This window comes from Tyto alba, unplaced genomic scaffold (assembly GCF_018691265.1).
Source record: "Tyto alba isolate M040663 unplaced genomic scaffold, T.alba_DEE_v4.0 Super-Scaffold_45, whole genome shotgun sequence".
In the NCBI taxonomy this organism is placed as follows: Eukaryota; Metazoa; Chordata; class Aves; order Strigiformes; family Tytonidae; genus Tyto; species Tyto alba.
In genome coordinates this window covers 4,228,700-4,244,188 of record NW_024881321.1, presented here as the reverse complement: position 1 = coordinate 4,244,188, position 15,489 = coordinate 4,228,700, and the positions used below count along the sequence as shown (strand labels likewise).

Sequence of the window (15,489 nt, the reverse complement as noted above, 5' to 3'; positions counted from 1 at the left end):
TTGGCTGTTGATTAAAGCATTACCTATCTTGTAGTATGAATCGGGTTGAAAATACAAGAAAATAGTTATTTAGAGGACCCATCCAAAAGCCACTAGAAGTAACAAAAGTTAGCCTCATTATTCAGAAGTACACGCTTGAGTACTAAAGAAATGTGATCAGGTGCAAGCTGTAATATGTGAGCAGCAACTGGTTTGCATCAGAGATAATAAAAACCGGCAGCCTGCGGAAGGAGCTGGCCAAACTCCAGGAACAACTTAAGGTCAAACTGGAACTAAAGTCCTTCTTAAAAGGAGACACAAACTTGGGAAGTCAGAAAACAGAAGTGGCTGTCCTGCAAAATCACTCAGCAGTAGAATCAGTCCAAATGATCTCTGTGGAAACAGAAAGAAAGGAGCCATTCAAAGTTTACGTCAGATAAGATCCTCCCTGATGTGGATATAAAATCTAGAAAGTACTAGACAGTGACTGTGAGTGTCGGGAGGGAGTCTGAACATGAGCACCAATTCCGAGGTGTGAATTTGTACCTACCTTTCGAGAGGCCCATCTGCAAAGACAACTTTGCAACACCATGATTGGAGCACGAGCTCTGTGGGCTGCCCGTGCTGTAACTGAAATGTAAAATTTCTGGGAGGTCTGTGATGGACTTGAGTGGTTGTAAAGCACTATTTTAACTGCATGAAGCATTTACAGGGCACTGGGACCCAATTTTGAATTGCTTATGTTTTATTGACAGATTCATGTAAGGCCACAGCCAGCTTCTTAATGAGACCTGAATGGACATTATCCCCTTCTTCCACCAGACAGTAAGCTTAAATAAACCTTCTTAGTCGCCAGCCGTGCCCCAAGATTAGTGAGGGGAGCAATACCACAGGATGTTTTGACCTTTCAGGGGTAAAGCATGTCATCCACTTCAGGGGCAGCGGAGTGACAGTGGCAGCAGGGCTGCACTATGGGGACAGATCCTACAAACACGTCTGGCAGCTCTTCAGTCAGGAGGGGAAAGTGCTGAGTGGCCAGAACAGGCTGCCTTTAGGGGCAGAGAAAAAGCTAATTTCAACTACTTCACGGGGAGTCCCAGGCTCTGAACCAGACTAGTTCTGGTTCTTGTCCAGTCATTGTGGACTGGTCGCTGCCACACATACAGCGACAGAGACCTGTCCTTTTGGATAGCCCCTATGTTCCTCCTCTGGCCACACAGCATTGTGGTGGACACAGCCAAAGTCCTGTACAGCACACTGCAATCCTTCTGGAAGGCCCTTGGATATATATTTGCAAAGCAATGTAAAGCTGACATACTGGGTGCATAATTTCCGTGTTGGTAGTGCAAAGAAACATCGTTAGAATCGCAAAAGCTGCGTAATAATAATAAAAAATAAATAACCCATGGAACTGTTTTGTCAAAAATATTCAACGGGGTATTCTGAAGAGCAAAATAGCTATTTAAATTCACACTGCCTCTTTCTGTTCCTCCACAGAGCAGATACCAAAGGCTCCTGTACCGATTTAAGGAAGCTTAACCCAGATACTGGTGCCGTGTCGCTGGGCAGCACAGGTGGCCATGCAACTGTAAACCAAGGGACAAAATTAACGTCGTTATAGTTAATGATGAGGAGAAACCTTGAGGGGTGACCTGTTCATTAACCGAGGAGCACTGAAATACCTGACAGACCTGTTCCAGCCTCCTGGGGAGGGACTGCTAATGGAAAAATACCACCCTGCCCCGCCAGCCAGAAGCCTCGCAAGGCCAGCGGCGGGGAGAGCCTCTGACTGGAAGGACAGGGCAGTTCATTTTTTTTCCCCAGTTCATGACAGGCCGGCTGCTCGGCGTCCCCCTCAAACCAAACCTCCCCTCAGGGCCGCGGCTCCGCGGGGCCTTTAAATCCAGCCCCTCCCCACACACACACAGAGACAGAGCGATCCCCTCAGGCGAGCCCGCCTTCCCCCCGCCACCTCCCGCCCAGCAACGGCGGGGCGGGGCGGGGCGGGGCGGGCCGAGGCCCCGCCTTCCCCAACGGCCGCCCCGGCTGAGGGCAGCGCGGCCGGGCCGCGCTTTATAACGGGCGGGGCGGCGGCGGGACGCGGCGGTGAGTGGGGCGGCAGCAGCGGTAACTCCTGGTCCCTCAGGTCGCAGCGGGGTCATCTTTCGTCTCGCCCGCCGCGTGTAGGTATTTCTCGGTGTGTTTCACCGACTGCGATCTCTGAGGAGGGCGGGGGACCCCCGAGCAGGGACATGCTGTTTTCTTCTCTTAGTTGTTTTTTTTGTGGTGTGTTTTTTTTTTAATCTTCCTTCTGATGCTCAACTCAAGGGCGACGAGCTTCGTTTTGTCGCTGAAAAGTTGGTCGGTGCAGTCGTTGTTGCCTCCCTTTACCTCTTAACGGGTGTTACCGTGTCCTTGCTCCAGGTGTTTAAATAGGCTTGCAGTGCTGCTTGGGGGGGGGGGGGGGTGTGCTGCAGGGAATCCCTTTAGTTGCGGAGGGTGGGGCTTTCACTGGCTTCCCAAAGACTACTATTATTTTACAAGAACTTGCCACGATGGTTGCTAGCTTTAGCCTTGATTTTTAAGTTTCTTTTTGGTGATGCTTCGCTGCTTGAATACAAAGTCTTAGCAGTGTGTCTGCAGTGCAATCCATGCAGTTAAAAGTATTGCTTGGATAACCGTCTTATACGTGCATGCTTATATTACAAGGAATAACTTTTTAGAACTAGTCACTCATTTAGCATAAGCCTTCTGTGACAATCAAGGGTCAAAACCATTTTTAACAGCTAGACCTACTGTAAACTGGAGTATACCGTGTGCCTACTTTACTAGCAATATTGTTAACCAATACAAAAATTGATAGAAGAGGCCATGAAGGTGATGAGGGTGCTGGAGCACCTTCCCTGTGAGGCCAGGCTGAGAGAGTTGGGGGGGTTCAGCCTGGAGAAGAGAAGGCTCGGGGGAGACCTTATGGTGATCTTCCAGTGCTTAAAGGGGGCTCCAGGGAAGATGGAGAGGGACTCTTTATCAGAAAGTATAGTGACAGGACAAGGAGTAAAGGCTTAAACTGAAAGAGGGTAGATTTAGGTTAGCTACAAGGAAGAAATCCTTCCCTGTGCGGGGGGTGAGGCACTGGCCCAGGGTGCCCAGAGCAGCTGTGGCTGCCCCCTCCCTGGAAGGGTTCAAGGCCAGGTTGGACGGGGCTGGGAGCCCCCTGGGCTGGGGGAAGGGGGCCCTGCCCGGGGCAGGGGGGTTGGAACTAGATGGTCTGTAAGGTCCCTTCCAACCCAAACTGTTTTGTGATTCTATGTGACTTTTAAAGTCTGTTTTCTAACAAGGAAATAAGTATTTAAGTGACGCATTCTTTTATGGAACTTGGGCTTTTGATTTTATTTCAGTCACACTGCCAATTAAAAGTAATCACACTGGCTTCTGACTTTTGCAAAGAGTGTGTGGATGAATTGCTGTATTAACCTAGCCTACTGTCCTTTAGTGGTAGTATCACCTCTGTCCTCTTGTTCATCTTCAGGAAAAAATGGTGTATATTTGGTAAGGACAATTTCTTTCTAGTAAAATTGGAGACCTTGATTTATTCTATAATGAGGGCTGGACTCAGTTTTTAAGTAGTTTGCCAATTTAATTGCCAATTGCTAAAGGAATTCTTCGAAGGACATGCTTAATGTTTTTATCAGTGTAGGGAAAAACTGAGTAAGAAGAAAAACAATTTGGAAAGTGAGACGGCTGAAGTGAAAGGGTGAAGTTGCTTGCTAGTGTATTTTTTGGATTTTTTTTGAGAGGGGATTAGATCTGCCACTCTGCTTTAATTTCTTCCTGCAACTATGGAAAGCTAGGAGGAAGAAAGCAAGGCAGAAATAAGTGGAAAGACTCAGATGGTTAGTTTAGCCTAAATAGCAGGAGGGGAGACCAGTGGGCCTTTCAGAGGTACAAACCTTGCCAGTGCTATGTAAGGCCTTCACCTTGGGATATGTCAAAGGGAGTGTGCTATAAAATTTCTGCATTAGGGTATCTTGTACATATATAAAAACTTCAGCTAATATTGGTAAATCGGTGTACAAATTGAAAATTTTATTTGGCTGTGCTTGCATACTTCTACATTGTGTCAGTGCCCCAGAATTACATAGAAAAACTGAGTAGCCTTCATTGCCTAGGCAGAGTGAAATACAAACCAAACAAAGCACAGTTACATTTTAGTTTTTTCAGCATTATACTTGTGATAGATGAAAATTTGTTTTAATCTGTTGAGGGGGAAAAGTTAACTGTATCTTCAATTTTGACAAGTTTCTCAAAAACAAACATCGTGTGTGGCTGATAGTGGGGAACCTGAGTTTAGCTTTGTCTCCATTAATTAAATGATCTGCCATTAATTGTGGCAGGACAGGAATATGAGGGACTTGGAGCTGGAAGCAGTCTGTGTCTGGCACGGTGTCACACCCCTGTCGCTCTGCTGCTTTCATACAGAAAAGCTGGAGTAATCTATGGCCATGGCTCCTATCTTTGTACTGCACTCTTTTTGCCAATATAGTGGATGCCCTTACTTGCCTCTTTTTTTTTTTTTTACATTAGTGGTGTTTTCAGCAATGGCCTAAAGAATAAGATGGATTTCTGTGGTCTGGGTTGTTGAGTATTTGAAATTGTGTGCTTTGAGCTTCTATGTTTGGGTTTTTTTTGTGTTGAGTGTCAGAAGACTGAAGTCCCAGCTAGCTCCTTGTGAAGTAAAGATGACAAAAGGAAAACGAGGGTTGCAGTAACTCTTCAGGCATGCTCAGTGTCTGCAACTTCTATTAACTTAATTTGGACACTGGATTATTGGCACTTCTAGAGGAAGTGACCAAAGAAGGTTCATCTTATCACAAAACTTGGCACTGTCTTCTGTAATTTTCCATCTGAAGTGTACAGGTGAATAAACAAAGTAACAGAGAATGGAAGTGTCAAAGGAAATAGTTTCAAAAAAAGTACAGTTATTGCACAAAATTAATTGGCAAAAAAGTAACTGTAATATCCATTGTTTAGCAGGATATTGTAGAAAATGGGGAATGGAAGGTATTTATATTATGAAGTAGAGGAAAGAAGCAGTGGAGACACCTACCTGGTTTTGGGAAGGGCAATCTTGTATGGGCAGGAATAGTCTGGTTTTGCAGTTCTTATCTCTAAAATAACTGGATTACTTCAGCATTTTGCAAAGTATATGTCATCGTTGATTATGATTTGTGGTTAACTTGTCAAATTCACTCAGTTGACTTTTCAGAGCAGCCTTTTTTACTGTAAAAGGCCTTATGCACCTGATTGCACTATTTTTATATTTTTATTACAACATATACAAGAATGAATATTGTGAACACTGGTGGCAGAAATAGGCCTTAATGGAGGCAGAATGTTGTATGTGCCTTTATTTTCTGTCCAAGTGTACTGGCTCATGTTCATGTTGATATGAGGAAAAAAGGGGACAAATTCAGTAATGACAGTCTTAAGGTTCTGTTTGATTGCAGGAGATAGTCAAGCTAATTCAGTTTGGTAAGAGACATTGGAGGTTATTCACTGCAGTGTTCCTTAGGACCATGCCTGGGAGATAAACTACTTTAACCTTTCATGGTGAGGGTAGTGGTGGCCCAAATACATAGTAGAGACATTGATTTGAACCCAGATGCCTTTGTGCAGTATTACTGACTTTCTTCTGATTGTTGAAGATAGTAAATGTTTTTACCCTTAGTATGTTTAGAAGGTCTATCTTAAATGGACAAGGCACAAAGTTTTCTTAAATGTTAACATACTTATTTATATAAGAGATGTACTTATAGAAGCATTAAATCATTGTCTTATTTCACAGAAAGAAGAATTGATAATGTCAGCGCTAAACTGGAAGCCCTTTATTTATGGAGGTTTAGCATCAATCACCGCAGAATGTGGTAAGCTTTTCCTTTAACTGTTTACATGTTTTCCTTTGCTCAGATAGTCCCTATTAAAACAAGCTTGGTTCCATGCTATCAGTGACACAATAGTATAAGGAGGTCTACAGCATAGGTGTTTTTTCTTTAATGCTGACTGAGGAGTTGCTCAGAACTTTGTTACAGTGTCAGAACACTCCTGTCTGTAAACTCATGTCCCATGTGAGTCTTGTTCTTATACAGACTTTGCCTTTGGATTCTGTTACTTGTTGATCTGTTCCTAGACAGTGGTCATAAGTACACACAGCTTTTCGTTTGCCAGAGTAGGCAAACTCTTTAACTTCTTATGTTTTTCTCTTAGCTTTTCTGAGTAGTTATGTTGCAATTTAAATTTATTTTTTCTTGAATATGAGTGGCTGATTAGATTTGAACACTTAAATTCAGTTAGTGTCCAACACAGAATAATTACTAGAGTGAGCCAGTGCATCTGATGTTCTAGTGCCTAGTCTAAAGACAAACCTAAAATACCCTTTTAAAGTCTTACCTGAATTGCATGTACATGAAAATAAAGGAAGTCTGTGTTTTCATAGTAGCAGAACATAGCCTGATGTGTTTGGCTTGCACGTGAAGTCTGTCTAATAAAGTAGATGTAGTATAAAATTACACTTACAACTACTCTTTAGTTTTCCTTTTCTACCTTCTCTTGCGAGTCTTGTTCAGACTTCAGTTTGAAACATTGCTTATTTGACTGAACGTGGCCTATAATGCCAAAAGCCTTGTGAGGAAGACAAGCAATTCATAAAAGCCTTGCTTGTCTGGGAAGCCTCATTAGAACAGATGTAGTTAATTCTGATTCCTTTTAGTGTTTAGATGAGTATTAAATGTTGAGGTGGTCTGTTTCCTAAAGGGAAGCTCTGGAGGAATATGCTTTCCAAACCCTTCATAGAGGGAGGATGGGGAGTATGAACTTGACATAGCAGTAGGCTACAGGAAAGCAGTAGCATAAACAGGTACTACTGATATTGCTATTTTAGATTCTAGACTAGAATCTGTATAGCTTGTCCTATGGAATTTATTTCTTTGCCTTCAATTAAATGCTTTTCAAAGATATTGGTAGAATACGTACGCAAAGTCTGTACTTGACTGTGATTGCAGAGTACTCTTCAGTGTGGCTGTTTACAACCAGGCAACACCATGTTGCCTGAAAACATAGTGAATGCAAAATGTAAAAGTAGAAAGTAAGTAGGGCCTCTGACAAGCTTTTAGAAGAGACAAGGTGACATAAAACAAACCACTTGTTTAAAAGAAAGTCTTGGTAAGAGAGACTTTTCTTCCCCTGGGAGTATTTTTATATATTTTAGTATATACCAAAGGCTGCTTTTTCTTATATCATGTTCTTTGTTGTATTTGGTTAGGTAAGTACTTGATTAATTTTCTCTCTGATTTTTCTTTAAGGTACTTTCCCCATTGATCTGACCAAAACACGTCTGCAGGTTCAAGGTCAAGTTAATGATGCCAAATATAAAGAGATCCGCTACCGTGGAATGATGCATGCACTAGTTAGAATATGCAGAGAAGAAGGATTGAAAGCTTTATACTCTGGGTAAAATTAACTGACTTGCAGTAATGGTTTATGAACAGTGTATTGATAAGTCCATAATGTGTGAATTCTTGAGTTTCATATTTACAAGGTATTTGGTTAGCTTCAGTTGATCTGGAAGTTGAAAGCCCAAGCTTAGATTTCTTCAATACTTGCACTCTGCAATAGCATTTAATGTTTTAAAAAAATACTCACAAAGAAAAGACTAAGCATAAAGTTATTTTATACAGTGCTGCTGTTGCTGTTCCATTTCTCAGTTATAAGAAAAATTGAATTAACTTTTGTGTGTAAGTAGGCATGCTTTTCTTTAAAACATGCAGGATGCGTGGGGAAAGATGTAATCTGCAGATTACATTTCAGACAGGCTTGCCAGTTATTTTACAGATCACAAGTTGAGGCATGCTCTAATAGTAATACTTCTACAGTTTATTCATGTTCTTGCAGGCTTTAGTTAAAAACAAACAAACAAAAAAAACAAAACAAACATGCAAGACCTTGTTTTGCCTACAGTGAGCTTAAATTGATGATGTAAATGAACAAACCTTTCTCTGATAGATATCTTGTGTTCAGTCTGTCCTGTTCTAAAAAGTATTTGCTAATCAGTCTTTTGTAATTCTGATCATAAATACTATCACTGCCTATTTTTACAGGATTGCACCAGCAATGTTACGTCAAGCTTCATACGGAACTATAAAAATAGGCACTTACCAGAGCTTAAAAAGAATGTTTGTTGAGCATCCAGAGGGTGAGTAGGTTTTTTCAATTTAATTGAGGACTGTTTAGCTTGAAGTTGGTTGTTTCCATTTGGTATCTTACTGTAGCGGTTTGAACAACTCTACTGAGAAGACATTCCTTGTACCAATTACAGCACAATGAGTCAGCAAGGAAGACTTGTCAAAGCGGTTTAAGGCTTCTGTAGTTGGCACTCTCTCTGGTTAAAGGAGGGGTGGCATCAGCCTGCCCTCATGCATCTTTAGCTGCAGATTTACAAAGCTTAATTATTTTTCTTTGTTTATGGAACAGATGAAACCCTGATGATAAATGTTCTATGTGGCATTCTTTCGGGAGTAATCTCATCGTCTATTGCCAACCCTACAGATGTCTTAAAGGTAATTATGTGTTATGTAGAGTTTGTTTGTCCTTAGTTTTTGTCCCCTCCTTGAGGAAATGCAGAATCTCCTGATTAATATAGAATTTGTTGGTTTGTAACCCTATTTATTCCCTGCTCAGCTTTTAAAAATCAGTGACATCCTGAATTCTTGAAGCCTCCTTATGGTCCATGCTAATTATTTGGAAGTATGTAACAGGAAACTGATGGCTGGGGGGAGGTAGTTGGATCCATGTGTCTTCTTCCGGGAGTGGGGAGAGAATAATTTAAGATGACTCTTTAACTTTCATGCTATAGTGTTTGAGTGGAAGCCACACTGCAAATTTCATCTATACTTCTGGGTAACACTTATACTAGAACATTTCTAGAGCCAAAAATAGGTGAAGATCAATTCAGAAGCAAGAGTTTCAGTGAGTGCTACTTGTACTGTATGATTCTTTAATCCTTTAGAGAGGCTTTGCAATCCAGTATCCCATGGAAATAGTGTTCCAGCATCAGTCATTTAAAGTGAGTTGGTGAAACAATCACCTCTAAGAAACTGTTAGCTTAGTGCTAGTCAGTGACCTCTTTTCTGGTTCCTTAGAGTTGATAGTATTTAACTTAGAAAAGTGTAGCATGTGATTTACATGGCTGCCCCTAATGAAAAATTCAAGAAAACTCTTTCCATTTTTTTAAAACTACTTAAAACTTAATTCTTCATAGGGCTAGTGTGACTATGTAGAGGCATTTCAAACATAAGCTTCTATTTCAAGTGTGGCTTCGATTTAGTTATTTTCCAAAATTATGTCCATGTACCAACTTGCTTGTCACCAAACTTGTATTTGGTAGTTACCATGGCAGGTTCCCAAGGACATTCGTAGAAATCCACAAGACCATGGTTCTCACTATCTGAACCCTTAATCTTTTTAACCTTTAATTTTAACATGTTCCTGTAAAAACACTGTAAAGGACATCCTGCAGAACCCATCTGTCAGTCTAATCTAAATGGAGTAGTGTGCAAGTACAGAAATAGAAGTGACTTAACGCAGTTAAGAACTACACCACGTACTCGTTCAAAATTAGCAGCTGCATTTGGATAGTTAAGGCACTTCAAAACATTGCATCATGGTTATGATAATGTCAGCTGTTGATCTGTATTCAGAGAGAAGTTGACTTTACTACTTAATAACAGATTGCAACTTAACATTAATAAGACTATTAAATGGTTACTGGTCGTGTGTTTGAAAATTATTTTCTAATTTTACCTTCAAATGAATCTCAGATCAGAATGCAAGCCCAAGGTAGCGTGATTCAAGGAGGAATGATGGGCAACTTCATACAGATCTACCAAAAGGAAGGTGCTAAAGGATTATGGAAGGCAAGTGGTTTTGAACTATGTCCTATACTTTTAAGTACGCTTTCTTGCTCAACTGAATTTCACACAGTTCTATAGTATTCTCAGCCAAAATATGGAGGAGTCAGTAGTTAGCATGTATGGATGTAGTTTGTCATGACTACTTCACTGCTGGTGTGTCTGTGCATTTTGCTGAAGGGTTACTGCCAGTCTTGTATTCAAGGATTAGCCACTTTTTTTTTTTTTAAAAAGGGAGACAAATGGAGGCTTAAATTAGGGTGACTAGCTCCATGACCAGTTCAACAACCCTTTGCAAGACATCTCACAGTCTGTACGCTCTGCTCTTTTTAAAATGTATGCTAGAGCACATTTGTATGTAAAGGTACTAATGAACATCTCCTCTAGCTCAGGAATTCTTGTACTCAGTCTTGTAGGTTGTCTCTTATGCCAGTTACAATCAGTGATTTTGTAACAGCTGAAGACCAAGAACGGACAACTGTTCTGAAACAGCTGGAAAATAGAAATGTCTTTCTATTACCGTGCTTTTCTCTGCAAAGTTTCTTGATCTCCATTTTTCTGTTCATCTTCCTAACTTTGTCAGTTTTTTAGTTAGCAGTGAGGGGAGCCAGTATCACCTGGTTGTTGAGGTCTTAGCTGACTGATGTAAGAATTTGGATGTTAAGCAAAGATGGAGTAGCATTAAGGAACAGAAATTGCTATTCAGCATGGAAAAGTGATTTATCTATTAATTTGAATTTTTGGAGCACAGACATCTAAGATATGTAGTAATTAGCCTTATTTGAATTCAAAATGTTCTTAACGCATTTGTGGTGTGTTGCTTTGTATTATAAAAGCTAGGCTTTTCTGATGGTGCATGAAAATTAAAGGGTACAGTTGAAATTTAAAGTTCTTTTGACAGGGAGTATCACTGACAGCACAGAGAGCTGCTATTGTTGTTGGAGTGGAACTGCCAGTGTATGACCTTACCAAGAAGCACATAATTATGTCTGGATTTATGGGAGATACAGTATATACTCACTTCCTGTAAGTTTGTATAACTAACTGTTTGCATAGCTTATAATTGGTTACTTTTCACTATGGGGGATGAATCTTTTGATTTTTCTGTTATCAGTCTAGATGTAAAAATATTTCTGATGTATTTATAATTTTTAATGCAATAGCATCTCAAATGGTAGCACATAGCATCATGGAAGCTGATTTTATTTAGGATTTAGATTTAAATTCCTTTTGAATATGGAATTCTGTTTTGTGGATGGTTTGATTCATTCAGCTTTGCAAATTGAGGTTAGAGGAAAGTTCCAATCAAATATTTGCTAAACATCTGTTCAAGAATACAGAAACTGAATACAAAGGCTGTATGTCAAATCTTCAAAATTATGCTTTATAGTAAATAATTTTTCATGTCTATTAGCTGATGTGATTTGTAACTAAAAGCATCAAGCACTCATCATTACATGTTTTCTGAGGAGGGGGAATTCTTGTGGATCTTTAAATGTGGTATGTCAAATTTCTTTAAACCTTTATTTTATTAGCTCAAGTTTTACTTGTGGGTTAGCTGGAGCTCTTGCCTCCAACCCAGTTGATGTTGTAAGAACACGCATGATGAATCAGAGAAGCCAACAGCATGGAGGACACTCAAACTACAAGGGTACTTTGGATTGCTTGTTACAAGTAAGTAGTTCACATATCCAGATAAGTAGAAACTGGAGCAATCAAGCAATGATTTTGGTGTAGAACTTTAAATTGTTCAGTTTCTCTATAAATTAATTCAAGTAACTTGGATATGCTTTTTGCCCTTATGCTCAAAGGGACTGTAATGCCAGTAATGCACTTGGTGTGAAAATGATCTCCTGTCTTGACAGAAGGGCAGGGAGAAAGTTATTATGTACTGCAGGCACTTTTTGCTTCCTTTTGGTACTTGGATGAGTAGATGAAGTCTCTCAGCAGCACTGTCTCTTACTTAACTTTATACGATGTTAGGATATCAGTAGGAAATGATTATTTCATGGGTCAGTTCTTAAAGAACATCTGTGGGTAGATGGTTTTCTCTGTTTCTTACTGCATAATGGAGAGCCTACTACAGCCAAAGACAATGTCAGTCTCTGATTTTGATTATTTTGGCTTGGATTCTTCAATCCCTAAACTGGGTATGAGGTGGGAGCATGATGGCCTTTTACATGGAGAAGAGTGGATAGGAAGCGGTTGCTGTCCAAACTGTTGACTGAACAGTCCAGTCTGTGTAACAGTCCAAGTCACACTGTCCAGTACAATTTTGTGAAGTCCATAAAGCAAAATGAAAAATTTTAAGGGGGGTGCCTAACATGAGCTGCAGATTTACATGCAGCTCTCTGCAAGGCTTTTGAAAAAACAAGTCCAGGAATGCAATTTGGTTGGGTACTAAATAACATGGACTGCGTCTTTACCTGCCAGATAATGCTGCAGGCATTACTAATCTTGGCTTTATCTAGTGAAATGTTTCCTTGTCCCATCACACAATGTATTTAAATCAAGATTAAAGCTTTAAACTAATCCCTTTCAGTAGTATAAAATCTTGTTAGCTGAGATGCTATTGAGATTTCTTACTAATGAAGACTTACATAAGTGTGTTCTTGATGTGTTTTATTCCAGACATGGAAGAATGAAGGCTTTTTTGCTCTATATAAAGGGTTTTGGCCAAACTGGTTAAGACTTGGTCCTTGGAATATCATTGTATCCTTTTCCAAGGTGTGCAAAGCTAGCCATACAACAGCAAGTCTTGACATAAGTCTCATGGAGTGCTCTGTGGAAAGTGTCATGTCAGCACAAATATTCCCTTTTTATGAATGGAACATTGTGTAGTTGACCATTTTCTTAGTCAAATGCTGCTGGTCAGATTTGAATTTGTGATTCACAGAGTGATATTAGAATGTAATCTTATAAAACACTTTTCTGTTTTTCCAAGTTCATACTTGTCCATTTCCTTAGTTCGGAGCCCAGTTTTTTATTTAAAACCGACCAGATGAGTTAGAAATGGGGGTTATTTCTCGAACTGGGGAACCTGTTGGCAGTTAGCTATGAAATCTTTTTGTATTTATCTTAGTCTCACACAACTTCATTTGGGTTTCAAGAGCCAGCTGATTGAAACCCTGGGAAGTAGGTTGGTAGTAATGTGTTGGGTTTTTTTGTGGTGGTGGTGGTGTTTTTTTTGTTTGTTTTTTTTTTTTTTTGTTTTTTTACCATAAGCAAACCTACTTTAGCTTATCAAAGCTAAGTAAGATCTCTAAGAGCTTTCATAGTACTCTCCTGCCTCCTCAGTCTTGTGTTTAAGATCCTGAGGAACAGGGATGAGAAAGCAGTTGGCATCATCAGCCTTAAAGCTTCTGATATACAGGTGTGCCCTGAAGCGAGTTTTATTGTTCCACATAACAAAAATGGTCAACTGGTACCATTACATAGGAGGGAACTGAGAAGAGCAAAGTTTCACACAAATGTTGCTGGCTTTTAGTAATGAAGTGACCATTTTACACTGCATTAACAGAAAAGTTTTCCTTAATCAACTGTTCCAGTTCTTTCTTACATACGAACAGCTGAAGAAACTAGACTGACATGCTGAACTGTATACTGAATTCTGTTCACGTACTGTTTGAGTTTAGAGCAACTTGTAAATTTTCCTGGGTACCTGGTCTTTGTCTGAGATGCCGGCCAGAGGAGGAGGGCATGACAAGACTGTTGTGCATGAGAACAACCTGGAAGTGATTTCAAGGCAAACAGGCTCCTGTAGTGATGGCTTGCTCACGTGATTCCGTGGACGATCTGCCCTGTTTTCTAGACTGAATCAAACATGGCGGAATACCTTCTGTCAACTGTTTTAAGTGTTCTTGAATGTGAAGAGGTGCAATGCAACTTGATGCTGTTGAGACTCAGATGCACAGTGTTTATAGGTGTAAGAGGCAAAGAACAACCTTTCTGTAAAGGAAGATAAGTAGTACCAAGGAGCTGGGTGTTTCCTGTTTTCAGAATTTGACTGTAATAGTTTATAGTTTCTAATTAACTGGAAGTGTCACAAGGCATCTTTGCAGGCTTTCAGTTCAGCAAAATACCTGCTGCAATACAAAAATCTTCTGGTTTTAAAGCTTTTCAGTGTTCCAGGTCCTTAGATGTCTGCATAATTTGCTGGGAATTACCCAGCCTCATTTGAAGTGTGGTTACTACAGTTCTCGGTTCTGCATAGCTGGAGGAAAGCTTTTTTTCCCCAGTTTTCAGTGTGATTCTTCAACATATTCATATGTAAATTGCAAGTAGGACTGAAGTTCAAACAAGTCCATACTCATCTGCCTATCTTGCAGAGAAACTTGCCATCCTGCTTCTGTTGTTGGGAAGAACTGCTTGTAAGGGTTACTGGCTGTTATGTATCATCTGAAAGATGTGACTTTTATGCTGAGCAGTTCAGGCTGTCATGTAGGTGCCTGTGTGAAAAGAACCAAACACCTCCAAAGGTAAGCCTACTATAAAGACTGCTTTCCTTCTTTAAAAAGACACTCAAGCCCAGAACTACTGAGCGCTTTCATACAGCAAATAGGCCCAGGTTGCTATTACATGCAAGTAAGCACTTTATGTAGAAATCCACCACAGCTTCCTTACACATTTAAGCCAAAAGGTAATGCTTTATCAAAACTTCAGGGCCATTAACTAAACAGTTACGTCAAGGTTCTGACAAATGTTGCTGTGGAATTCCAGGAGAGGAAATGTGAGAGTTGCAGGTCGTACGGTGGTCTTCTGTGTTCACAGAGGGTAGCAAAGCAGGATGCATAGCTTTGCGTTTTTGTGGCATTGTGTTAATCTCAAACATTTTTGGTTAATTGTACATTCCACTTAAAGACGTTTCATCGTGATTTCAAAATTACTATAATCACTTAAAATTACTGATTTTGAATTCACAAATGGATTTTTAAATGCACGAAGCACTTTCTTTCCCATATACATAGGAAAAACATTGTGCCTTTTATGCAATGTTTTTCCTTACAGCTGTTTCTATGCTTTAGTAGAAATATTTGTAAATATTTTTGTAAACTAAGTATGTTTTACATTTTCAAGCTTATTAAAAGTTTTTAAATCATTATGTAATGGCTCTGAACTGCTTTAATTTTCTAAGTTTCAAATGGGGGTGGGAGTGGGTTTTCAAATATTTCCAGGTGATTTAACAAAGGAAAGCTGTTGCTGGCATTAAACTGTGTGATGTTATTGGTTATTTAGCCAAGGCAGACTAAAGTTGATGTAGTTAAAAGCTCATGTTCCTGTAACTTACTGGCAGAATAGCACGCATTAACAACATGTTTTCACTGTTCTTTGGTGTATTTTAAACTGCAAGGCCATTTCCTACTCTATTATGAAAACACTTGGTCCAGAACAGATCAATCCGTGTAGTTTTGTGTAGCAGTGAAATACATTTATTACACTTGTAACCAGAGTGGATTTCTGGAGGTCACGCGTGGTAGCACAAGTCTGGCAGATGCAGCTCTGAGACGAGGAACCTGCAGGTTTGGAGTGACAGGGTGGGAGCGCACTC

General features: G+C 40.0%; 1 protein-coding gene across 1 annotated transcript; it reads left to right on the top strand.

Annotated features, from left to right (window-relative positions):
* The first annotated feature begins 1,920 nt into the window (after positions 1–1,920).
* Positions 1,921–15,009, top strand: SLC25A30 (solute carrier family 25 member 30). The gene is made up of 10 exons (XM_033006653.2): positions 1,921–2,162; positions 5,825–5,903; positions 7,338–7,485; positions 8,133–8,227; positions 8,506–8,591; positions 9,852–9,947; positions 10,843–10,967; positions 11,477–11,615; positions 12,573–12,653; positions 13,490–15,009. The coding sequence occupies exons 2-10, from the start codon at positions 5,840–5,842 to the stop codon at positions 13,526–13,528; spliced, it is 873 nt and encodes a 290-aa protein (XP_032862544.1). The 5' UTR covers positions 1,921–2,162; positions 5,825–5,839; the 3' UTR covers positions 13,529–15,009.
* Positions 15,010–15,489: the final 480 nt, after the last annotated feature.